This window comes from Gopherus flavomarginatus, chromosome 20 (genome assembly GCF_025201925.1).
Source record: "Gopherus flavomarginatus isolate rGopFla2 chromosome 20, rGopFla2.mat.asm, whole genome shotgun sequence".
Classification (NCBI taxonomy): Eukaryota; Metazoa; Chordata; order Testudines; family Testudinidae; genus Gopherus; species Gopherus flavomarginatus.
Genome location: NC_066636.1, coordinates 24,199,409 through 24,223,515, shown reverse-complemented (window position 1 = coordinate 24,223,515; position 24,107 = coordinate 24,199,409). Strand labels below are relative to the sequence as shown.

Genomic DNA, 24,107 nt, shown 5'->3' with positions numbered 1-24,107 from the left:
CGGGCGGCGATGGCGGGAGCCGGGTAGCGGGGCCCGGGGGCCGAGCGCAGGTAGGGGGCGGGGCGAGCCCTGGCCCTGGCCCTGCCCCTCCTCCTCGGGACCCCCGGGCCCCCCCGCGGGACCGGCCCGCAGCCTCCGCCCGCTCCCGGGGGGCAGGTAGGGCCCGAGCGCCGGTCTGCGGGGGGGGCAGACCGGGCGGGCAGGCGGGCCGGGGGGGTCACGGGGCCGCAGGTGGGGGGGGCGGGCAGGCGGGCCGGGGGGGTCACGGGGGCGCAGGCGGGCCGGGGGGGTCAGGGGGGCGCAGGTGGGGGGGCGGCGGGCAGGCCGGGGGGGTCACGGGGGCGCAGGTGGGGGGGCGGGCAGGCGGGCCGGGGGGGTCACGGGGGCGCAGGTGGGGGGGCGGCGGGCAGGCCGGGGGGGTCACGGGGGCGCAGGTGGGGGGGGCGGGCAGGCGGGCCGGGGGGGTCAGGGGGGCGCAGGTGGGGGGGCGGCGGGCAGGCCGGGGGGGTCACGGGGGCGCAGGTGGGGGGGCGGGCGGGCAGGCGGGCCGGGGGGGTCACGGGGGCGCAGGTGGGGGGGCGGCGGGCAGGCCGGGGGGGTCACGGGGGCGCAGGTGGGGGCGGCGGGCAGGCCGGGGGGGTCACGGGGGGCGGCGGGCAGGCCGCGGTGGGGCCAGGTGTGGGCGGGTTGTTCCAGGAGCCGCTCACATGTTTCGGTTCTTTAAGGACCAGCCCCCCCGCCCCCGCGTGCCGCGATGCGGTGCCCCAAGGGGGGACACAGCTCACTGCCCCCCCGGCGGGGGGGTCCGGGTCCCTGTGATCTGCCCCGCGGCAGGGGCTGCCCCATTGCTCGGCTGGGAGCTGCCAGCCCTGCGGTCGGGGGGGCAGTGCCTGGGGGCTCCGTCTGTGCAGCTGTGGGGCCGGCTGTCCCTGCGCCCCTGCACAGGGCGGGGGGCTCCCAGGGACTCCCCCAAACTCAGCCACTGGGCCAGACCCAGCCCAGCACGGGGCAGGCCCTGAAAACGGGCGAGGGGTCTGGCTGGCCCCACCCTGCTGGTGCCAGGGCCTGGCCCCTGCAGCCCTTGCCCTGGTTGGGCCCCCGCACAGGCGGGCTCTGAAGGGCTGCGGTGGGGCCGTTAGATGGAGACACGCCTGGAGCCCAGCCCTTCTCTGCTGGCCCGGGCCTGGTTCCGCTGGCCCAGCCCTGCCGCGGGGGCCCCCAGGAGGGCAGCACAGAAACGGGCCCTGGGCGGCTTTGGGGGGCCGCCCCGCCCCACCCCTCGCTCTTGGCTTCCTCATTCTGAGTTCTGCTTTGGCTGAGCAGCTGCCTCCTGCCCTGGTCGCGCTTGCGGCCAAGAATGGAAAGTCCCACTCTCCCTGCCTGGCCTGCGGGGAGGCTGGCCGCCCCTGCCCCTGCCCCTGCCCGTGGCCCCTGCCCGCGGCCCGGCAGGTCCCTCCGGAGCAGCGAGGAGCTGGTGGTGTAACCCTCCACCAGAGCAAAGGTGTCTGTGCATCTGCAGAGCAGGTACAGCCCGCCCGGGGGGCAGCTCCTTGCTGGCCCTGAAGGGCCTCCTGCTTGGGGGAGAGGGGGTGTGCTGTCCCTGCACCGGGGCTAGTTAGCAATGGCTGCGGTGTCCTTCCTCTGCCTGGTAGACCCCACTCCCCTCTCAGGGCTGGGATAGAACCCAGGAGTCCTGGCTCCCAGCCCCCTTGCTCTGACTCTACACCCACTCTTCTCCCAGAGCAAGGAGCCAAACCCAAGGGACAGTGGGGTGAAGGCACCTGCTATCCGTGGCCCCTGGGCTCGCCTAGCTGTGGGGCAGGGTGTCCCCGAAGTGGCAAGTGCCAGGCAGGCCGGGCAGTCGCGTGCTCAGGGCCGGGGAGCTGAGCACTCTGCATTATTTAGGCTGCGCTGGCAGCAGATCAGAGGTAACTATGTCTGTGCAGCTCCCAGCACCGTGGGAGGCCTTGGCTCTGGCTGACCCAGCTCAGGGCTGTCCCCACGCCACCCTCAGCCTGTCTGGTGCGTCTGCCCTGGGGCTGGGAGCGCTGGGCTACAGGCAGCGTGGGTTAGCCGGCACACCTCATGCCCTGGGCAGGCCTCGCCTTTGCTGTCCCCTAGGGTGGGTGCAGGGTCCTGCTAGGGAGGCAGGTCAGCAGGGCCCCTCCTGTGGGGCTCGGTGCTTGGACCAGCACACCCCAGAGTGTAGCGCGTGGGGGGCTCGAGATGACCTGCCAGGCTAGCTGGGGGTGGGATGGAGGTTGAGCCACAGGCTGTGGGGGTAGATTGGGGGGGGCAGCAGGGGCAATTTCTCCACAGACCGTGTTAGGTTACAGGAAGCTAAATTAAGAGCCTCCTGTGTCTCTTCCTGCCACAGCATGAGGGATCACATGGACTGGGGCTAAATATAGCACGGGTGGTACCTTGGCAGTGCCTGTCACTGGGGGGCCAGGGCAGGCTGGTCCATGTCATGCAGCACTAGGGGCATGGGGGGTCCCGGGGGGACAGTGTAACACCCCCCTGCCCAGCTGCATGGGAGAGCTGGGAATATGCTCTTCTCGGGGGAAGCTGTGTCCTACTCCTTTGCCACGTGCCTTAAACCCAGGACGGGCTGGGGGAGCTGCCCAGGGCGGAGGGGCGGGATCTAGACTAGCAGCAGGGTACCCCTGCCGTGGGCTGGGGGCAGCTGTGCCCCAGAGAGGGAGATGGGGGGCAGGAGCCCCTGGGGAAGTTGGAACAGGTGATGTGCTCCCCACGCTGGAGGAGCGTCTCTTCCCTTGGGCTGGGCTGGGCTGGGCCGGGCTCCAGGGGCACATTCATGGCCCTTTGCCGGTGAGCCCCAACATGCTCCCGGCTCCTCTCCAGGTCACCCTTGGGGTGGGGGGGTCCCTGTTGGGCCCCATGCCTCCCTCGCCATGGTAACTGTGCTGCAGGAGCTGGGTTGGGTTAGCTTTTTGGCTGTGCCGTGTCAGGGGGCTGCCCAGTCTGCCAGCCCCCTGACGGGAGGTGATGGCCGCAGTGCCAGGGTGCCCCTGTTACAGGGAGAGAATGAAGTATTGTGCACAGGGCGCTGGCTCCACTGGCCTGGCATGACCCTGCTGGGGGCATGCGGAGCAGCTGGGAGACTTGGCTGGTTGGGGGCTGTGCCAGGGGTCGGCTTAGTTTGCCCAAAGGACCCTGTGGCCAGGATCCCAGGAATTGCCAGAGCAAATCAGGCCAGGGGCCCAGCCAGCCAGGTTTTCTGCCCTCCGCATCCCCCCTCCCCCGGGCCTAGTACCAGCTGCCACATAGGTGGGACCAGGAGTCCCTGGTTTGGGGTACCCTGCCCAGGAAGGGTGTTTTCCCCTGAGCAGGTCTCGAGCCCTCAAAAACTGCTCTGCATTGAGTGCTGTTCCCCTAGGAGCCATTCCTGGACCCTGCCCAGCTCTGGGCCTCGCTGGGACCTCGTGGTGGAGAGTTCCGCTGGCTGCTGGTGTGTGGTGTGAAATTGGGCTCCCCTCTCTGGGTTGTAAGCGTGTGTGTTCCGGTGCTGGTCCGTGGCAGGGGGCAATGGGAGCATCTCCTCGGCAGAGGCTCCCCTCTCCGGACAGTCCTGCCCATTCCCAGATGGGGACCAGTGTCCAGGGGTGGGCGCCCAATCAATTTGCAATGTGACCTGGGCTTCTCGGTTCTCCTCCATCTTCATCCGTAACCCCCCATCCCGCCCCCATCCCTGGTCCTGCACCTGCATCCGCCGTGACTAACCCTGTTCACCCTGTGCCGTCAGCAGAAACGTGCCCTGGCGCCTTCAGCCTCTTCCTTCCCCTTTTGGGTCCTTCCCTGGGAACATCCTGCCTGCCTCAGAGTGTCTGTGACTTTCCCCCTGCCGGGGGTGCTGCCTTGTTGGGGGCCGAGCAGCTGGCCAGGGCAGGGCTCCTGAGTGGGAAGCATGTGTCAGGAGGTGGGGGAAGGGAGGCTGGGGCTGCCCCAGGTCCTGGGCAGAGCCTGTCTGGAGTCCTGGAAGTGTCTGAGAAACCAGGAGTGCTGTGGGGATCCCGGGGGGGCGGGGGGATCCCCCTGACTTTCCAGCAACTGACTGATGTCAGAGCTGGCCCGGGCCTGAGCAGGAAACAGGAAGCTGCCTCCCTCCCTTCCGGCTCTTTCGCTCTGTCAGCTCAGCCCGGTGGGTCGTGCCCCCCCGGTACCCTGGGTTCTCACTGACTCTGCATTGAGGGGGGCAGCTCCTACCCTGCCCCATATTCCCCCCAAAGAGCCCCGTCTCCTTCCTTCCCTGCCCCAAACAGCCCACCCAGCCCCTCCCTGCCCCAAATTCCCCCCAAACAGCCCCGTCTCCTTCCTTCCCTGCCCCAAACAGCCCACCCAGCCCCTCCCTGCCCCATATTCCCCAAACAGCCCCGTCTCCTTCCTTCCCTGCCCCAAACAGCCCACCCAGCCCCTCCCTGCCCCATATTCCCCCCAAACAGCCCCGTCTCCTTCCTTCCCTGCCCCAAACAGCACACCCAGCCCCTCTCTGCCCCATATTCCCCCCAAACAGCCCCGTCTCCTTCCTTCCCTGCCCCAAACAGCCCACCCACCCCCTCCCTGCCCCATATTCCCCCCAAACAGCCCCGTCTCCTTCCTTCCCTGCCCCAAACAGCCCACCCACCCCCTCCCTGCCCCATATTCCCCCCCAAACAACCCTGTCTCCTTCCTTCCCTGCCCCAAACAGCCCACCCACCCCCTGCCTGCCCCATATTACCCCAAACAGCCCCGTCTCCTTCCTTCCCTGCCCCAAACAGCCCACCCACCCCCTGCCTGCCCCATATTACCCCAAACAGCCCCGTCTCCTTCCTTCCCTGCCCCAAACAGCCCACCCAGCCCCTCCCTGCCCCATATTCCCCCCAAACAGCCCCGTCTCCTTCCTTCCCTGCCCCAAACAGCCCACCCAGCTCCTCCCTGCCCCATATTCCCCCCAAACAGCCCCGTCTCCTTCCTTCCCTGCCCCAAACAGCCCACCCAGCCCCTCCCTGCCCCATATTCCCCCCAAACAGCCCCGTCTCCTTCCTTCCCTGCCCCAAACAGCACACCCAGCCCCTCTCTGCCCCATATTCCCCAAACAGCCCCGTCTCCTTCCTTCCCTGCCCCAAACAGCCCACCCACCCCCTCCCTGCCCCATATTCCCCCCAAACAGCCCCGTCTCCTTCCTTCCCTGCCCCAAACAGCCCACCCACCCCTCCCTGCCCCATATTCCCCAAACAGCCCCGTCTCCTTCCTTCCCTGCCCCAAACAGCCCACCCACCCCTCCCTGCCCCATATTCCCCAAACAGCCCCGTCTCCTTCCTTCCCTGCCCCAAACAGCCCACCCACCCCCTCCCTGCCCCATATTCCTCCAAACAGCCCCGTCTCCTTCCTTCCCTGTCCCAAACAGCCCACCCACCCCCTCCCTGCCCCATATTCCCCCCAAACAGCCCCGTCTCCTTCCTTCCCTGCCCCAAACAGCCCACTCACCCCCTCCCTGCCCCATATTCCCCCCAAACAGCCCACCCACCCCCTCCCTGCCCCATATTCCCCCCCAAACAACCCTGTCTCCTTCCTTCCCTGCCCCAAACAGCCCACCCACCCCCTGCCTGCCCCATATTACCCCAAACAGCCCCGTCTCCTTCCTTCCCTGCCCCAAACAGCCCACCCACCCCCTGCCTGCCCCATATTACCCCAAACAGCCCCGTCTCCTTCCTTCCCTGCCCCAAACAGCCCACCCACCCCCTGCCTGCCCCATATTCCCCCAAACAGCCCCGTCTCCTTCCTTCCCTGCCCCAAACAGCCCACCCACCCCTCCCTGCCCCATATTACCCCAAACGGCCCCGTCTCCTTCCTTCCCTGCCTCAAACAGCCCACCCACCCCCTCCCTGCCCCATATTACCCCAAACGGCCCCGTCTCCTTCCTTCCCTACGGCCCCCCCAAACAGCCCTTGCCCCCATGCTCCCTGTGACACCCCCCAAGTGCTCCCACTCCTTCCCCCGGGGAGGGGAGCAGGAACAGCAGCTCCCATTGGCTGCTGGCAGCCTGGTTTCCATGATGTCACCGTACAGAGAGTTCTGTCCTGGAAACCGCAGCTCCCATTGGCCACGCTGGGCCCAGCCACTGTGACATCACCTTGTGGGTCTGTTGTATGGGCTGGTCCCTGGGATCCAGGTGGCTTCCCCCCCGTGGCGCTGTGCCCCCCCCCATGGCGCCGTCCCACCTGACCTCTTCTGCCCCAGCACCATCCCCCCGACCTCTTTCCCCCCCGTGGTGGCCCCTCACCTCTTCGCCCCCCACTGTGCCGTCCCCCCCATGGTGCCGTCCCATCTGACCTCTTCTGCCCCACCGCTGTCCCACCCGACCTCTTCCCCCCCCGTGGTGGCCCCCCCACCTCTTCCTCCCCCCCCCCGTGGCGCCATCACTTCTGACCTCTTCTGCCCCAGCACCGTCCCCCTCGACTTCTCCCCCCCCGTGGTGGCCTGCCTCCTCCCCCCTTGTGGCGTCTTCCCCTCCCATGGCGGCCCCCCTCCATGGCACCGTCCTACCTGACCTCTTCGCCCCCCGGCGCCATCCCCCCCCCGACCTCTTCCCCCTACCATGGCGCTATCCCCCTTGGCCCCACCCTGTGGCACTCTCCATCCTGGCCCTGCCCTGCTCCACAGTGACGCCCCCCTGCTCCCTCCCCAGATGCCGTGAGCCCCGCCGCCATGGCGGAGGAGAAGCCGCCGCAGCTCGTCGACTACTTCGTGGTGGCTGGCTTGACCGACTCCTCCAGGGCCTTGGAAGAGGAGAGCCAGCAGCCCCGGCCGGCCCGGCCCAGCGAGCCCATCACCGACGTGGCCGTGGTCATCCGCTCGCAGGGCGAGGAGGTGCCCCAGGGCTTCACCTGCATCGAGAGCAGCACGGCCGGCCACCCCGTGGACCTGAATGCCGGCCTCCTCAACAGCCCCCAGATGTACCTCTGTTACAAGCGGGGCCGTGGCAAGCCGCCCCTCATCGAGCTGGGGTGGGCATGGGGCTGGGAGTCCTGCCCCCTCCCCAGGGCTCCCCCCTCCTGCCGGGCTGGGCCCCTCTGTTCCACTCCCCAGGGCTGGGCAGGGCTCCTCTCTTCCCCCCTCCTGCCTGGCTGGGCCCCTCTGTTCTCCTCCCCAGGGCTGGGCAAGCCGCTGTGGGTGTGGGGTGTCTCTCCCCACTCAGCCCGGCCTGCTTAGCCCCTTCCGTTCCCCCGCAGGGTGCACTGTGAGGGGAAGGACCGCCTGAAGCCGGGCTACGAGATCGTCCGCACGACGCCCTACAGCCGCTCTGCCAACCTGAGTTCGGGCACCGCCGGGCACCAGCGCACCTTCCTCACCTACCGCCGGGCCGCCGAGTCCCAGGGCCACAATACCCTGGGCATCACCGACATCTGCCTGGTCGTGCCCAGCAAGGGGGAGAACACGCCTCACACCTTCTGCCGGGTGGACAGGAACCTCAACGCCGGCATGGTGGGTCCTGGTGGCCCCTGGCCCTGGGCAGGGGGTGCTGGGTTCCTCGGGCTGGTGCCGGCTCTTTCTCCCTGGAGGAGGAGGGGCGGGTCCCTCTGCCCGTGCCACAACCCCACTGACCTGCTCTGCTCTGTCCTCGCAGTGGGGCCCGGCTGTGTTCCTGTGCTACAAGATGGCGATGTCCAAAGCCAACACCCTGGTCTATGAAGCAGGTAAAGCCCCCGCTGCCCCCCGAGCCTGGGGGGAGGGGAGACCTGGCCCCCGCTGCCCCCCGAGCGTGGGGGAAGGGAGACCTGGCCTCCAGCCCTGGGCTCCCCGCCAGCTCTGCCAGTGCCCCTACTCCTGCCCCGCAGCCCCTGCCTCCCAGCCCTGGGCTCCCCCCCAGCTCTGCCAGTGCCCCTCACTCCTGCCCCGCAGCCCCTGCCTCCCAGCCCTGGGCTCGCCCCCAGCTCTGCCAGTGCCCCTCACTCCCGCCCCGCAGTCCCTGCCAGCCCAGCCCCCGCCCCAGACGCTCTGCCTGACGGGCGGCTCTCTGCAGGTCTCTTGAGCCGCTATCCTGAGCAGGACAGTGAGTCGTTCCCGCTGCCCGACTCGGTGCCTGTCTTCTGCCTGCCCATGGGGGCCACCATCGAGAGCTGGCCCCTCAACACCAAGTACCAGCTGCCCGTCTTCTCCACCTTCGTGCTGACGGGGGCTTCGGGGGACAAGGTAGGAGGGTCTGGAGGGGGCGGGGCGGTACTGAGGGAGGGGGCTGGGCCATCCCGGGGTGAGGTCTCTGGGGATCTGGAACGGGGTGAACAGCCCAGAATCGGGGGGCCTGCCTGGCTCCAGGGCAGAAGCCGCAGGCTCCCTATGTGGAGGCACCCCCTGCTGGCAGGTGAGCGAAGGTGCTGCTTATCCTGCCCCGGTCTCCCCTCCTCCCCCCATGGCCCGGGCCCCCCTGCCCTGTCTTCTCCCCTCACAACTGGGACCCCCTGCCCCGTCATCCCCTCCCCCAGTGACTGGGCCCCCTGCCCCATCTCCTCACCCATGACCAGGCCCCCTGCACCGTTGTCTCCCACTCCCCAAGTGGTGCTTGAGCATTCTTTACAATGAGGGTGCTGAAAGCCAGTGGTCCTCACCCAACACTTTTTACCTCACCCCCCATTACTCCTGTCTGTGTCTCCCCCCCCCCCCCAAGCTGAGGCCAGGAGTGGGGTCATGGCTCTGGTGGGAGGGGCCGTGGAACACAGACAGAGGTAAGGGGCCAAGGCTGGGGGTGTGGGGTGGGAAGCGGAGCCCTGGGCGTGGGTCCTGCAGCTGGGGGACCCTGCACAAAACCTGAGGGGGCAGTTCCCACGCCAGTGCCCTCCAGTGACCGGGCCCCCCTACCAGGTGTACGGCGCTGCCATCCAGTTCCATGAGGCCTACCCACGGGAGCGGCTGTCGGAGAAGCAGAGCCTGCGGCTGGGCCTGCTCAGCGTGGTCGACCGGCGCCCCCTCGCCAGCAAGTCGGTGCAGACTCGCCGCAGCATCTGCGTCCTGTCGCACTGGCCCCTCTTCGACGTCTTTCGCAAGTTCCTCATGTTCATCTATCGCTACTCCATCTCGGGGCCCCACGTGCTGCCCCTGGAGACGTGAGCGCCGGGCCGCGGGGGGGTGGGGAAGTGCCCTGGGGTTGGCCATCCCAGGGTGGATCTGTAGGGGAGGGACGGGGGGTAGAAGGAACCCCCCCCAGGGAAAGGGGCTGTGGAACCCCCACCCCCTTCTGACGGGCTCCTCTCCCCCCAGGCACATCTCCCACTTCATGCACAACGTCCCCTTCCCGTCTCCACAGCGACCGCGCATCCTGGTGCAGGTGAGTGGCCCCTGCCTGTTGGTGCTGTCCCCCCGCCCCGGGCAGCTGCTCTTCTGCTGGGGCTGCCCGACCCCCCAACCCTCCTTTTCCCCGCTCTGGCGACTCATTTGGCCTTCAGCTGATGTTTTGGGTCAGTGATTCCCAGCCTAAATCTATGAGAGCCCGAGGCTCCTGTGAGCACCCCCTTCCCTGGCCCCCCATCCCTGCCCCAGGACTGCCCCCCACATTCCCCTTCCCTGGTCCCTGGGCTTCACCCCAGGGCTGTCCCCTGCTTCCCCTCATCTCTGCCCCAGGACTGTCCCCTGCTTCCCCCCTTCCCTGGCCCCTGGGCTTCCCCCCAGGGCTGCCCTTGCATCCCCCCATCCCTGCCCCAGGACTGCCCCCCGCATTCCCCTTCCCTGGCCCCTGGGCTTCGCCCCAGGGCTGTCCCTCGCTTCCCCCCATCTCTGCCCCAGTACTGTCCCCTGCTTCTCCCCTTCCCTGGCCCCTGGGCTGCCCCCCACTTCCCCCATCCCTGCCCCAGGGCTGCCCCCCACATTTCCCTTCCCTGGCCCCTGGGCTTTGCCCCAGGGCTGCCCCCCGCATCCCCCCACCACTGCCACGGGGCTGCCCCCTGCCTGCCTGGGCGGGGAGACTGACTACGCCATCAATCTCGTCTCTCCCCCAGATGTCTCCCTACGATAACCTGCTGCTGTGCCAGCCTGTGTCCTCCCCGCTGCCACTCAGGTACAGCCCCGGAGGTGTGGTCGGGGTAGCGTGGGGGGGGTTGGCGCCTTGGAGGGACGATTGGGGCACAGGGTCCCATTGGTGATGTGGGGGGAGGACAGACAGTGCCCCCTTTGGCCGTGGCTGCTTGTGGGTGGGGGAGGAGGGGGTTCCGTGCTGTCTGGATGCTACATCCTCCCTCCCCCCCCGCCCCACAGCGGAGCCAGCTTCCTGACCCTGCTGCAGAACCTGGGGCCCGAGAATGCCGTGATGCTGCTGCTGGCCGTGCTGACCGAGCAGAAGCTGCTGATCCACTCGCTGCGCCCTGACGTGCTGACCAGCGTGAGCGAGGCGCTCGTCTCCGTGAGTCCGGCCCCTGGGCGGGGGTGGGGGGCAGTGGGGCCTGCCCCCTCAGCTCGCTGACTCCTCTCTCCCTGCCCTGCCCACAGATGATCTTCCCACTGCGCTGGCAGTGCCCCTACATCCCGCTGTGCCCGCTGACGCTGGCAGATGTGATGTGCGCCCCAGTGCCCTTCATTGTCGGCATCCACTCCAGCTACTTCGACCTGCACGACCCGCCCCGTGATGTCATTTGTGTCGACCTCGACACCAACACCATCTTCCTGTGAGTTCCCCTGAGCCCGGCCCCGGCCCCGGCTCCAGCCGCCGCGTCCATATTCCTGGGCCTGTCGTTGGGCGGAACCCCGGTGTCCTGGCTGAGTTCCCGCCAGGCCCTTGGCCCTCCCCTAACGCGGCTCTCGCAGCTCCGTGCGACGAGGCGTCCATCTGCCCTCGCTCCAGCCCAGAAGCAGCTGCGTCTCGGCGCTGGGCTGGGGCGGGCGAGCGGGGGGCCGGGGCAGTCCAGCAGGAGTGAGGGCAGCCCGGCTTTGTGTTCCTCTCTGTCTCCCCTGCCAGGAGCGAGGAGAGGAAGCTGCTGTCGCCCCGCGCGCTGCCCCGCCGGCCCTGCAAGGTGCTGCAGGCTTCACTGCTCACCCACTTCCAGCAGCTGGATGAGAGTGAGTGGGGAGCTGGGGGGGGAGCTCTGGGGGGGGCGGGGAGCCCGGAGGGGGCCGTACTAACCCTGCCGCTCCCCCCAGTGTACAACAAGCCGGTGGAGGAGGCGTCGCTGGAGTTCCTGCTCACCGACTATGACCTGGTGTACGGGCGGCGCAAGCAGCTGGAGCTGGAGATCCAGGCCTCCTTCCTGCGGTTCATGGCCTGCGTGCTGAAGGGATATCGCTCCTTCCTGCTGCCCATCACCCGGGCGCCCTGCGACACCACCCACGACTCCAGCAGCCTCTTCTCCCTGCAGGGTGAGGGGGGCCGACCGGGGGGAGGCGGGGGGGGCTGAGCTCCCGAGTGACCCCCTTCCCCCGTCCCCCCCAGGTTTCCTCAAGTCCCGGGACCGCGCCTACCACAAGTTCTACGGGCAGCTGCTGCGCACGCAGCTCTTCACGCAGTTCATCCATGAGTGCTCGTTCGTCAGCGATCGGCACGCCTGCCTGGAGTTCTTCGACACCTGTGTCGACAAGGTGACGCCCTGCCCCTAGCCTACCCCAGCACCCCTAGCAACACCCTGCCCCTAGCGATGCATGCCCCTAGCGACGCCGCGCCCAATGGCTCGCTCCTAGCGACACGCTGCCCCGGCACCCCTAGAAACGCCCCGCCCCTAGTGATGCGTGCCCCTAGCAACGCCCCCACCTAAAGTCTTGCCCCTAGCAACACCCTGCCCTGGCACCCCTAGCAACACCCTGCCCCTAGCGATGCGTGCCCCTAGCGACGCCCCGCCCAATGGCTTGCTCCTAGCGACACCCTGCCCCGGCACCCCTAGCAACGCCCTGCCCCTAGCGACGCCCCGCCCAATGGCTCGCTCCTAGCGACACCCTGCCCCGGCATCCCTAGCAACACCCTGCCGCTAGCGATGCCCCGCCCAATGGCTCGCTCCTAGCAACACCCTACCCCAGCACCCCTAGCAACACCCTGCCCCTAGCGATGCATGCCCCTAGCGACGCCGCGCCCAATGGCTCGCTCCTAGCGACACCCTGCCCCGGCACCCCTAGCAACGCCCCGCCCCTAGTGATGCATGCCCCTAGCAACGCCCCTACTCAATGCCTCACCCCTAGCGACACCCTGCCCCGGCACCCCTGGCAACGCCCTGCCCCTAGTGACGCTTGCCCCTAGCAACGCCCCGCCCAATGCCTCACCCCTAATGACACCCTGACCCGGCGCCCCTAGCAACGCCCCGCCCAATGCCTCACCCCTAATGACACCCTGACCCGGCACCCCTACCAACGCCCTGCCCCTAGCGATGCGTGGCCCTAGCACCACCCCACCCAATGCCTCGCCCCTAGCGACACCCTGCCCCGGCACCCCTAGCAACGCCCCGCCCCTAGCGACACCCTGCCCCGGCACCCCTAGCAACGCCCTGCCCGTAGCGATGCATGCCTCTAGCAGTGCCCCCACCCAATGCCTCGCCTCTAGCGATACCCTGCCCCGGCACCCCTAGCAACACCCTACCCCTAGCAACACCCTGCCCCTAGCAACACCCTGCCCCAGCACCCCTAGCAACCCCCTGCCCCTAGCAACCCCCTGCCCCGGCACCGTTAGCAATGCCCCGCCCCTAGCAACACTCTGCCCCTGGCACCCTTAGCAATGCCCCACCCCTAGCGATGCGTGACCCTAGCAACGTCCCCACCCAATACCTTGCCCCTAGCGACACCCTGCCCCAGCACCCCTAATATCCTACCCCTACCCCAACACCCCGCCCTTAGCAACTCTCTGCCCCTGGCAACCCTAGCAACTCCACCCCCTAGTGACATTGCACCCCTAGCAGTGCCTCGCCCCTAGCAACACCTCACCCAATGCCTTGCCCTTAGCAACATCCTGCTCCTGGCACCCCTAGCGACGCTCCACCCAGTGCCTCACCCCTAGCAACACCCTGCCCCAGCACCCCTAATGCCCTGCCCCTGTCCCAACACTGCGCCCCTAGCAACGCCTCACCCCTAGCAACACCTCAGCCAGTGCCTTGCCCCTAGCAACACCCTGCCCCTGGCACCCCTAGCAATGCCCCACCCCAGCAGTGCCTTGCCCCTGCTCCTGACACCTGCCCTAAGCAACATGCTGCCCCTAACACCCCAGCAATGCCCCGCCCCTGCCCCGATGCCCCTAACTCCCTGCCCCTGCCTCCTGATGACACCCCACCCCTCTCCGATGCCCCCTGCAGTGCCCCACCCCTCCACCCAAGGGCTGTTTCCACAACTTGCTCAGCCACAGATCCTGCTCATCCCTCAGGCCCCATCTCAAGGGGCTGGGGGGCCTGGACCTGCCGCTCCTGTGACTGGACTGGGCGGGGGCTCAGCCTGCTCCTGGACCAGGGCCAGTGTCGGCGGGGGGGCAGACCCAGACGGCCCTGTCAGGGGCAGGAAGCTCCCAGCCAGAGGGTGTTCCAGGGGACATGCCGGCCCCTCCCCGAGCTGCCCTTCCCTCCCCAGGTGCAGGTGGATCTGGAGAAGGCTGAGGACACGCCCCTGATGGAGTTGGACGACTCGCACGGCAGTGAGCACACGGTCTTCATCATGCCCCCCGAGGAGCCCCTGGGCCCTGATGGCACTGAGCTGCCCGCGCTGTACTGGTGAGACACCCGCACAGCTCCCTGCCCCCCCCCATATCCCCAGCTGCCCCCTGACACCCCCTCTGCTTCCCCACAGCTACGACAGCTTCCCCATGCTGCGGGCCGAGCTCTTCGAGCGCCCCCAGGACCAGCTGGCAGTTCCCCTGTGCCAGCCCAAGAGCAGCACCCCCACCAGCCCCGCGCCGCGCAGGACCAAGCAGGTGACACCCTAGGCTCACTGGTGCAGCGAGTGGGCCGGATTCAGCCCTGTCCTCGGGGGATCTGGGGGGTGCCAGGCCCTGGGTGGGTGGAGGAGGCCTGTCCTGGGCGGAGCTGGGGGGTGCCAGGCCCTGGGTGGGTGGGGGAGGCCTGTCCTGGGCAGAGCTGGGGGGGTGCCAGCCCTGGGTGGGTGGGGGAGGCCTGTCCTGGGCGGAGCTGGGGGGTGCCAGGCCCTGGGTGGGTGGAGGAGGCCTGTCCTGGGCGGAGCTGGGGGGTGCCAGGCCCTGGGTGGGTGGGGGAGGCCTGTCCTGGGCGGAGCTGGGGGGGTGCCAGCCCTGGGTGGGTGGGGGAGGCCTGTCCTGGGCGGAGCTGGCCCCCCCTGACCCTGCTGCTCCCCCAGGAGATGAAGGTGGCGCAGCGGGTGGCACAGAAGTACTCGTCCGTGCCCGACATGTGGGCCCGGTGCCTGCTGGGACACTGCTACGGGCTGTGGTTCATCTACTTGCCCACCTACGTGCGGGCCGCCCCCTCCAAGGTGCGGGCGCTGCAGACGGCCTACGAGGTGCTGAAGCAGATGGAGAGCAGGAAGGTGGTACTGCCGGACGAGGTGCGGACCCCCACTTCCCCCCCAGTGCTCCTATGGCCCCTTCCCTGGTGCCACCCCCCTGGGGCCGGGTGTGCCTCTAGCACCAGCCCCCCCGCCCTGTCCACGTGTCCCAGCAGCGCCCCCCGGCTGACTGCACCCGTCGGCCCCTGGGTTCCCCCACCCCTTCACGGTGCCCTGTGCTTCCTGCCCCCCAGGTCTGCTACCGCAGCCTCATGCAGCTGTGTGGGCAGTATGGCGAGCCAGTGCTCTCCGTCCGCGTCCTGCTGGAGATGAAACGGGCCGGCATCGTGCCCAACACCGTCACCTACGGCTACTACAACAAGGTATCGGCCTCGGCAAGGGCTGGGGTGAGCCAGGCGGTGTCTGCTGCCGGCAGTGGACCTGGGGCAGCCGCATCTCCCCGGTAACCGTGGCCCCGGGGGGCTCGTTCTATTGCAGGCCGTGCTGGAAAGCAAGTGGCCCTCGGGCACGCAGGGTGGGCGGCTGCGCTGGGCCAAGCTGCGCAATGTGGTGCTGGGCACTGCCCAGTTCCGGCAGCCCCTGCGGCAGCGGCAGCTGGAGAGCGAGGCCCGGGGCGGCTCCTTGCCAGGTGCGTGTGGGGTGGGGCTGGCTGGGCCCGAGGGGCGGGGAGCTAGAGGGGCCGGCCGGGCCCGAGGGGCGGGGGGGTAGAGGGGCAGAGCCCATGGGGCAGGGGTAGAGGGGCAGGGCCCTGGGGCAGGGGTAGAGGGGCCGGGCGGGGGTAGAGGGGCAGGGCCAGAGGGGCAGGGCCCTGGGGCAGGGGTAGAGGGGCCTGGCCCGTGGGGCGGGGGTAGAGGGGCCGGCCGGGCCTGCGGGGCGGGGGTAGAGGGGCCGGGCCAGAGGGGCAGGGGTAGAGGGGCCGGCCGGGCCCGAGAGGCGGGGGTAGAGGGGCCGGGCCCGTGGGGCAGTGGTAGAGGGGCTGGCCGGGCCCGAGAAGCGGGGGTAGAGGGGCAGGGCCCTGGGGCAGGGGTAGAGGGGCTGGCCGGGCCCGAGAAGCGGGGGTAGAGGGGCAGAGCCCATGGGGCGGGGGTAGAGGGGTCGGCTGGGCTCGAGGGGCAGGGGTAGAGGGGCCGGCCGGGCCCGAGGGTCGGGGGTAGAGGGGCAGAGCCCATGGGGCGGGGGTAGAGGGGTCGGCTGGGCTCGAGGGGCAGGGGTAGAGGGGCCGGCCGGGCCCGAGGGTCGGGGGTAGAGGGGCAGAGCCCATGGGGCGGGGGTAGAGGGGCCGGCTGGGCTCGAGGGGCAGGGGTAGAGGGGCCGGCCAGGCCCGAGGGTCGGGGGTAGAGGGGCAGAGCCCATGGGGCGGGGGTAGAGGGGCCGGCTGGGCCCGTGGGGCGGGGGTAGAGGGGTCGGCTGGGCCTGTGGGGCGGGGGTAGAGGGGCAGAGCCCATGGGGCGGGGGTAGAGGGGTCGGCTGGGCCTGTGGGGCGGGGGTAGAGGGGCAGAGCCCATGGGGCGGGGGTAGAGGGGTCGGCTGGGCCTGTGGGGCGGGGGTAGAGGGGCAGAGCCCATGGGGCAGGGGTAGAGGGGCCGGCCGGGCTCGAGGGGCAGGGGTAGAGGGGCCGGCCGGGCCTGTGGGGCGGGGGTAGAGGGGCCGGCCGGGCCCGTGGGGCGGGGGTAGAGGGGCCGGCTGGGCCTGTGGGGCGGGGGTAGAGGGGCAGAGCCCGTGGGGCAGGGGTAGAGGGGCCGGCTGGGCCTATGGGATGGGGGTAGAGGGGCAGAGCCCATGGGGCGGGGGTAGAGGGGCCGGCTGGGCCTGTGGGGCGGGGGTAGAGGGGCAGAGCCCATGGGGCAGGGGTAGAGAGGCTGGCTGGGCTCGAGGGGCAGGGGTAGAGGGGCCGGGTGGGCCTGTGGGGCGGGGGTAGAGGGGCAGAGCCCATGGGGCAGGGGTAGAGGGGCTGGCTGGGCCTGTGGGGCGGGGGTAGAGGGGCAGAGCCCATGGGGCGGGGGTAGAGGGGCCGGCTGGGCTCGAGGGGCAGGGGTAGAGGGGCAGAGCCCATGGGGCAGGGGTAGAGGGGCCGGCTGGGCTCGAGGGGCAGGGGTAGAGGGCCAGCCGGGCCCGAGGGTCGGGGGTAGAGGGGCAGAGCCCATGGGGCGGGGGTAGAGGGGCTGGCTGGGCCTGTGGGGCGGGGGTAGAGGGGCAGAGCCCATGGGGCAGGGGTAGAGGGGCTGGCTGGGCCTGTGGGGCGGGGGTAGAGGGGCAGAGCCCATGGGGCGGGGGTAGAGGGGCCGGCTGGGCTCGAGGGGCAGGGGTAGAGGGGCAGAGCCCATGGGGCAGGGGTAGAGGGGCCGGCCGGGCCCGAGGGGCAGGGGTAGAGGGGCAGAGCCCATGGGGCGGAGGTAGAGGGGCCGGCTGGGCCTGTGGGGCGGGGGTAGAGGGGCAGAGCCCATGGGGCAGGGGTAGAGGGGCCGGCCGGGCCCATGGGGCGGGGGTAGAGGGGCAGAGCCCATGGGGCAGGGGTAGAGGGGCCGGCTGGGGTAGAGGGGCCGGCCGGGCCCATGGGGCGGGGGTAGAGGAGCGGGGCCAGCAGCCCATGTTCTCTCCCCCCCAGGCTGTGCAGAGAACCAGGGCGCCCAGCCCCGCCCCAGCCTCCAGCGCCACCCCACGTGGGCCGGGCACAGCCTGCACGAGCCCTCGCCCGGCCGCCCGCTGGCGAAGAGCGGCAGCGGCACCTTCCCCCGCAGCGAAACGTCCGTGGTGGAGGCCGGCGTGGCCCGGAGTGAGTCGCATCGCCGCCAGCGGGACGGGGAGGGGAGACAGAACCTGGGTGCAGGGGTCACCGGGCTTGGGGCATGTGCTGGGGTTAGGAACCGGGAGGGACCCGGCTCTGGCCCCCCCCCGGTAACTCTTTCCCCCACCCCGCAGTGATCAAGGCCCTGGGGGTGCTGGAGCCTGGCAGCGACGCATTAGTCGCCCTCCCGCCCGGCCTGCGCCAGCTCCTGGATGGGCCCGGCAGCTCGGAGGACGGGAGCCTGTCGGATGTCAGCTTCCAGACGGACGAGAGCGACCGGCCGGCCCTGGACAGCGCCGAGGTGCAGCTGAGCCTGGGGCCAGGCGCCCGGGGCACCAAGCTGGGCCGGCGCGACGAGAACCACAACAGCCTGGGGGGGACGCCGCGCCGGGGGCTGGCCGCCAAGCTGCAGCAGCTGCTATCCCCAGCCAAGCGCCCCTCCCTGCGCCACGCCGCCAGCGTGGAGCAATCCAGCGCCCAGCAGAACGCCGGCGCCCTGCGCCGGGCCTCAGAGCAGACAGAGCCCCCGCCGCGCAAGAGCCCCCTGGAGAGCCTGCTGCACCCCCACGAGCGCCCCGACTCCACTGCCTCGGAGGTAGGGGCTGGGAACCACCTCCACTGCTCCAGGGGGGCATTGCTGCTGGGCTGGGACCTGCCCCCCAATGCTCCTTGGCAGGGGTCAGACTGGAGGGGACTCCCCACTGCTCTTGGGCTGGGAACTGCTCCCCACTGCTCCTGGGTGGAGGTCGGACTGGGGGGGACCCCCCATTGCTCCTGGGCTGGGAACTGCCCCCCACTGCTCCTGGGCGGGGTTGGACTGGAGGTGACCTGCCCCCCACTTCTGCTGGGCGGGGGTCGGACTGGGGGGGACTCCCCATTGCTCCTGGGCTGGGACCTGTCCCCCACTGCTCCTGGGCGGAGGTCGGACTGAAGGGGACTCTCCATTACTGCTGGGCTGGGACCTGCCCCCCAATGCTCCTGGGTGGGGGTCAGACTGGGGGGGACCCCCCACTGCTCCGGGGCTGGGGTCTCAGCTGGAGCTGGGGGTGTTGCACTTCTGGAACTGCCAGGGACCTGGTGCCTCCGCGTGAGCTGCTGGGCCGGGTAGGAGCAGCGTCAGCGTCTCCGGGAGGGGGTCCCGCTGAGCTGGGGGGTCCTGTGGGGCTCACGTCTCATCTCCCCCCAGAGCTCCGTCTCCCTGGGCAGCGAGTTTGACCTGTCGGACACATCACTCGGCAGCTTTAGCCTGCGCAAGTCGTCGGACCCGCTGCCCGAGGCTGTGGCTGGGCCGGAGCTGCCCCCCGTGGAGGTGAGCCCCCCTCCCCAAACCTGCCCCAGGCCTGAGCTGGGACCCACCTGGGGCCGTCTGCGCTGGGTAGGAGTCCCGTAGCCACGGGGCTGGGGGGCGGTGAGGAGCTCTGACAGCGACCCCCACGGCCCGGAGAGGGGAGGCAGCGACCGTGGGGCTGAGCTGGGGGGGGGCAGGAGTGTGGGGTGGGACTGAGCCAAATCCCCTGCCCCCTGGGGAGAGCTGGAGGGGGCAGGAGTGCTGGGGGGAGCTGAGCCAAATCCCCTGCCCCCTGGGGAGAGCTGGAGGGGGCAGGAGTGCTGGGGGGAGCTGAGCCAAATCCCCTGCCCCCTGGGGTGAGCTGGAGGGGGCAGGAGTGCGGGGGGGAGCTGAGCCGAGTCCCCGCCTCCTGGGGAGAGCTGGGTGGGGCTGAGCGGAGTCCCCGTCCCTTGAGGAGAGCTGAGGGGGCAGGAATGTGGGGTGGGGCTGAGCCGGGTCCCCCCCCAGGTCCGGCTCTCCAGCTGCTCGCGGTGCCACGCGTGCAGCTCGCTGGTGCACGACGAGGAGGTGATGGCCGGCTGGACGCCCGATGACTCCAACCTCAACACCACTTGCCCCTTCTGCACCCGCCCCTTCGTGCCCTTGCTCAGCATCGAGATCCAGGACTTCCAGCAGCCCCCCAGGTGAGACCCGCCCTCGGGGGACCCACTGCTGTCCCCCCGCCCACATTAGGGAACCGCCCTGCAGCTCTCCTGCCCTCGGGGGACCCACTGCTGCCCCCCTGCCCGCATTAGGGAACCGCCCTGCCGCTCTCCTGTCCTCGGGGGACCCACTGCTGCCCCCCTGCCCGCATTAGGGAACCGCCCTGCAGCTCTCCTGCCCTCGGGGGACCCACTGCTGCCCCCCTGCCCGCATTAGGGAACCGCCCTGCCGCTCTCCTGTCCTCGGGGGGACCCCACTGCCCCCCCGCCCGCATTAGGGAACCGCCCTGCAGCTCTCCTGCCCTCAGGGGGACCCACTGCTGCCCCCTGCCCGCATTAGGGAACCGCCCTGCAGCTCTCCTATCCTCGGGGGGACCCACTGCCCCCCCCGCCCGCATTAGGGAACCGCCCTGCAGCTCTCCTGCCCTCGGGGGGACCCACTGCCCCCCCCCGCACGCATTAGGGAACTGCCCTGCAGCTCTCCTGCCCTCGGGGGGACCCACTGCCCCCCCCCGCACGCATTAGGGAACCGCCCTGCCGCTCTCCTGCCCTCGGGGGACCCACTGCTGCCCCCCCGCCCGCATTAGGGAACCGCCCTGCCGCTCTCCTGCCCTCGGGGGACCCACTGCTGCCCCCCCGCCCGCATTAGGGAACCGCCCAGCTGCTCTCCTATCCTCAGGGGGACCCACTGCTGCCCCCCACCCGCATTAGGGAACCGCCCTGCCGCTTTCCTGTCTTGGGGGGAACCCGCTGCCACACCATTCTCTGCCCTCTGAAATCTGGGGGGTGGGGGGCTCTTGGGGCAGGGGGGTGACCCGGGGGCCGGGCTCACATCATTCAGGGGTATGGAACCTGCCTCCTTCTGGGATCTCACCGTCCCCCCTGACGGCCGTTGTCATGGGGACCGTTGGGTGGCGAACACCCGTGGGTGGGGCTGGCTGATGGGGGGCAGTTGTTAAGGGGGCGTGTTCCCTCACCCCCCCCCCCGGCATGGGGGCTGGTCCCGAGCAACCCAGCAGTAACCTGCTCCCTCCCCACTCCCTCCGCAGCCCCTCGGAGTCTCCCCAGAGCCGCGGGGAGCAGCCGCCCGCTGGCCGAGGCCCGGTGCTCAGCGACCGCGTCCAGTGCCTGGCTCTGGATGAGACCGAGCCGGAGCCGGGGATCCCCCCGTCCCTCTGCAACGGCTGCACAGACTCCTCGGTACGGATCCCCCTGCCCGCCAGGCCTGAGAGCCACCCCCAGCAGCTGAGCGAGGCCCCCTCCAGAGCCAGCCAGGAGGGGGCGCTGTGGGCACGGTTTCCAGAGCCCCACGGTCCTGACGCCACCAGGCCAGTGCCCAAGGGATACCCGCCCCTGCCCAAGCAGAGGGCTGGGGCTGCGGGTCGGGAGTGAGGGGCAGCGCTAGGCAGGGGCTGTGGGTCGGGAGTGAGGGGCACGGGCAGCGCTGGACGGGGGGCTGTGGGTCGGGAGTGAGGGGCAGCAGTGGGCGGGGGCTGCAGGTCGGGAGTGAGGGGTGCGGGCAGCGGTGGCCGGGGGCTGTGGGTTGGGAGTGAGGGGTGCGGGCAGCAGTGGGTGGGGGCTGGGGGTCGGGAGTGAGGGGCAGCGCTGGACGGGGGGCTGCGGGTCGGGAGTGAGGGGCGCGGGTAGTGGTGGGCGGGGGCTGCGGGTCGGGAGTGAGGGGCGCGGGTAGCGGTGGGCGGGGGCTGCAGGTCGGGAGTGAGGGGCGCAGGCAGCGGTGGGCGGGGGCTGCAGGTCGGGAGTGAGGGGCAGCAGTGGGCAGGGGCTGCAGGTCGGGAGTGAGGGGTGCAGGCAGCGCTGGACGGGGGGCTGGGGGTTGGGAGTGAGGGGCAGCGCTGGACGGGGGGCTGCGGGTCGGGAGTGAGGGGCAGGGGCCGAGCGGCAGAGCAGGGGCCAGGGCCCTGCCCGGTCTGTGGGCCCTGAGTGCAGCCCATCTCCCTCCCTGCAGGCGCCCAGGGGCCCTGCCCCGCGCTCGGAGCTGGTGACCTTCGCCTACCTGAGCCCCCTGGTGCTGCGCAAGGAGCTGGAGAGCCTGCTGGAGAACGAGGGCAGCGACTTCCTGGCCCAGCCGGAGCTGGTGGACAGCCATCCCATAATATACTGGAACCTGGTCTGGTATTTCCGGCGCCTGGGCCTGCCCAGCAACCTGCTGCAGCTGGTGCCGGTCTCCCAGCACCTCCGGCCTGCGCCCCAGGTACAGGGCTTGCTGGTAGGGGGAGGAGCACCAGCCAGGGGCTGGGGGGTCCCCCCTGGTTCTGATCCACACTCCCCCCAACGTCTCTCTTGCAGGCCCAGGCCCCCGAGGGCCCCCCGGTTTGCGTGCGCCTGCTCTGGGATGTCCTGACCCCAGACCCCGACAGCTGCCCCCCCCTCTATGTGCTCTGGAGGGTCCACAGTGAGTAGCGGAGGCGGTGCCCGTGGGCCAGCACGGGGGGCCTGAGGGAGGAACAGCCGGTGTGGTGACCCCCACTCTCTCCCCACAGGGAACAGCGCTGCCCGGCCTCAGTCCTGGCGGTACCCCAGCAGCCCCTTCTCGCTCGCGTTCCTGGAGGCCGTGCTGAGCCACGTGGGGCTGGGCGAGATACATAAGGCCATCGCCCTCTTCCTGCAGACCCTGGCCGTGGAGCCCAGCCCCCCGCACCTGCAGAGGTACCGCCCCTGGCTCTGCCCCCTACTCCTGGATCCCCCTCCTGCCCCCTCCTGTTCTGCCCCCTGCAGTTCTGCTCCTGCAGAGGTACCGCCCCTGGCTCCACCCCCTGCCCCCCGGCTCCACTCCCTGCAGAGGTACCACCCTCCAGCCCCCGATTCCGCCCCCTGTGCAGAAGTATGCTCCCTGCCCCCCAGCTCTGCTCCTTGTCCACAACTCTGTCCCCCCCACTCAGTGTCATTCTCTCTCCTTCCTCCCGTAGGAGCGTTTACCGGGAGATCCTCTTCCTCATGCTGGCCGCGCTGGGCAGGGACCATGTCGACATTGGTATGGGGCTGGGGGGGCATTGGAAAGAACAGGGACAGAGAGGAGCCTGCGGCTAGGCCCATTTTGGGGTGGGCGGGGGGGTGTACTGGGCTGGCCAGGCCCATTGGTGGTGGGGGTGAGGATACTGGGCTGGCCGGGCCCATTGGTGGCGGGGGGGGTGGGGGTGGGGATATCGGGCCGGCCGGGCCCATTGGTGGGGGCGGGATATGGGGCTGGCCGGGCCCACTGTCTGCAGGGGGGGATATGGGTCCAGCTGGGTGCATTGATCTGAGCCAGTTGCAGGGGGGCTGCCACGCTCACTCGGCCTGCAGAGGGGCTGGGGGTCGGCTGCAGGCCAGGTCCCAGGCCCCTCAGCGCCTCATCCCCATCTCCCCCGCAGCCGCCTTCGATAAGAAGTACAAAGCCGCCTACGCCAAGGTGGCCAGCAGCCTGGGCAAGGAAGAGCTGAGCAGGCAGCGGGCGCAGCCGCCCAGCTCCAAGGCCATCGACTGCCGCCGGAGCTTCGGTGCCACGCTGGAGTGCTAGGGCCGGGCCGCTGGGGGCAGGGCCCAGGACCTCTCCCCCCAGGAAAGAATTCAGGGACTGAATCGGGTCTTGTGGGGGGAGCGAGTGGTTCCATGGTGGGTGGGGCAGGCAGGGCGTAGCTGATACCAAACCATGCACCCCCCCCCCCCCACCGGACGTCTTCTGGGAGTCGGGGGGCAGCGCTTGATGCCCTCTGAGCCGAGGCAGAGTCAGGTGAGACCTGGAGAGCCCCTAGTGCCCCCTGGCACGTCAGACAACCCTGCCCCTGGGAGGCTTCTCTACGCTGGGCCCCACCCTGCGGGCTGGGCAGAGAAGCGGGGCAGCTGCTGCCCAGGCATAGGGCAGAGAAGTGGGGGGGCTGGTCAGGCAGGGTGGAGATCCTGCTCTGGGCATAGCCCACCCAGTCCCTCCTGTGCCGACTGGAGTGGGGCCTTTGGTGGCCCTGCTGTTGGCAGCTCTCAGCGGCTGCCCTGTGCTGCAGGGATGGGATGGGCCCCAGGAACCACGGGTATGTCTGGGGGCGTCAGCGCTGCTCAAGCCGGCCGGGCGGCTCCCCCCAGGCCCCGGTGCTGTTTGGGGCCTGGCAGGACACGCGGACGGACGGGTGGGCGTCCGTCCAGCCCGCGGCTTCTGCCTCCTCAGAGCGCTCTCTTTTTTTGGACCCTGTCCTGGGGGGTCCCCCAGGGGCAGTTGGTGATGGTTTATTTTTTAACGTCTGTGTTAATATATTTTGTAATTTATTTATTCTCCCCGCGGCTGCCGTTAGCTTGTGCTGTAACCACTGTACTGGTGCCATGCGCACTGGGCCTCACGGCCCCCCCAGTGTCTCCTGCTAGAGCAGGCGGGGGACACCCTGGGCTGCCGTGGGGCTGGGTCGCTGCGCCTTGCCCTGCTCCCCAGCTGACTCTGTCCTGCACTGGAAGCTGTTTCTCTCCCCACCTGCTGTTGGGAAGGGGGCAGTATGGGGCACTAAGGGGGACATGTGGGGGCTCCCCCTTGCTCTGGGGCTCGCACTGTGCAATATACCGTCACCCCTCCCCTCCCCCTTTGTTTCGTTTGGGTTTTTGTTGAGTCTGTAAATAAAACCGCTTCAGTATTTTCTCTGCCTGGTGGTGTGTGTGTGTATGGGGGGGTTGCATGGCTTCAGCCTCTGCCCCCCTCCCCCACCCATCTGTCTCTGCCCTGCCCCTTACCCCCCGACTCTGGGAGGCCAAGAGGAGCCCCCGTGGCCAAAGTGGGGTGTAGTGGCGAGAAGCAGCGTGGGTCTGGGCTGGCCCCACCTGCTGCCAGTGGAGCAGAGCTGGGAAGCAGCCCCCTGCCTGCCCCCCCAGCATCTGATTGGCTGCCTTCCCCACTATCTTGCCTCCCAGGGCAGAGCAGCCAATTGGAGCA

At 69.9% G+C, this 24,107-nt stretch overlaps 1 protein-coding gene across 7 annotated transcripts; it reads left to right on the top strand.

The window, feature by feature from the left end:
• On the top strand, positions 1–23,816 carry DENND4B (DENN domain containing 4B). 7 transcript variants are annotated; one of them, XM_050930858.1, is made up of 29 exons: positions 140–156; positions 1,324–1,524; positions 6,689–7,007; positions 7,233–7,485; positions 7,628–7,697; positions 8,024–8,193; positions 8,860–9,101; positions 9,256–9,322; positions 9,990–10,048; positions 10,246–10,390; positions 10,477–10,652; positions 10,943–11,043; positions 11,125–11,340; positions 11,414–11,559; positions 13,519–13,658; positions 13,735–13,858; positions 14,257–14,463; positions 14,658–14,786; positions 14,902–15,052; positions 17,030–17,197; positions 17,344–17,804; positions 18,396–18,518; positions 19,005–19,180; positions 20,248–20,398; positions 21,165–21,410; positions 21,506–21,611; positions 21,700–21,865; positions 22,126–22,190; positions 22,570–23,816. In XM_050930858.1, exons 3-29 carry the CDS (start codon positions 6,709–6,711, stop codon positions 22,713–22,715), a joined length of 4,503 nt encoding a protein of 1,500 aa, XP_050786815.1. In that variant the 5' UTR covers positions 140–156; positions 1,324–1,524; positions 6,689–6,708; the 3' UTR covers positions 22,716–23,816. The 7 variants fall into 7 exon arrangements, with proteins under 7 accessions (XP_050786818.1, XP_050786814.1, XP_050786815.1 ...); XM_050930862.1 differs by lacking the exons at positions 140–156; positions 1,324–1,524 and adding exons at positions 2,304–2,590; positions 2,621–3,472; XM_050930861.1 differs by lacking the exons at positions 140–156; positions 1,324–1,524 and adding an exon at positions 1–50.
• The last annotated feature ends 291 nt before the right edge of the window (positions 23,817–24,107 follow it).

Bases quoted from the DNA above. Each gene is read 5' to 3' on its own strand.
- DENND4B (XM_050930861.1), top strand. From the start codon at position 6,709: ATGGCGGAGGAGAAGCCGCCGCAGCTCGTCGACTACTTCGTGGTGGCT. The intron at 7,008-7,232 runs GTGGGCATGGGG...GTTCCCCCGCAG, and splicing joins CCGCCCCTCATCGAGCTGGG to GGTGCACTGTGAGGGGAAGG. The intron at 11,560-13,518 runs GTGACGCCCTGC...TTCCCTCCCCAG, and splicing joins TCGACACCTGTGTCGACAAG to GTGCAGGTGGATCTGGAGAA.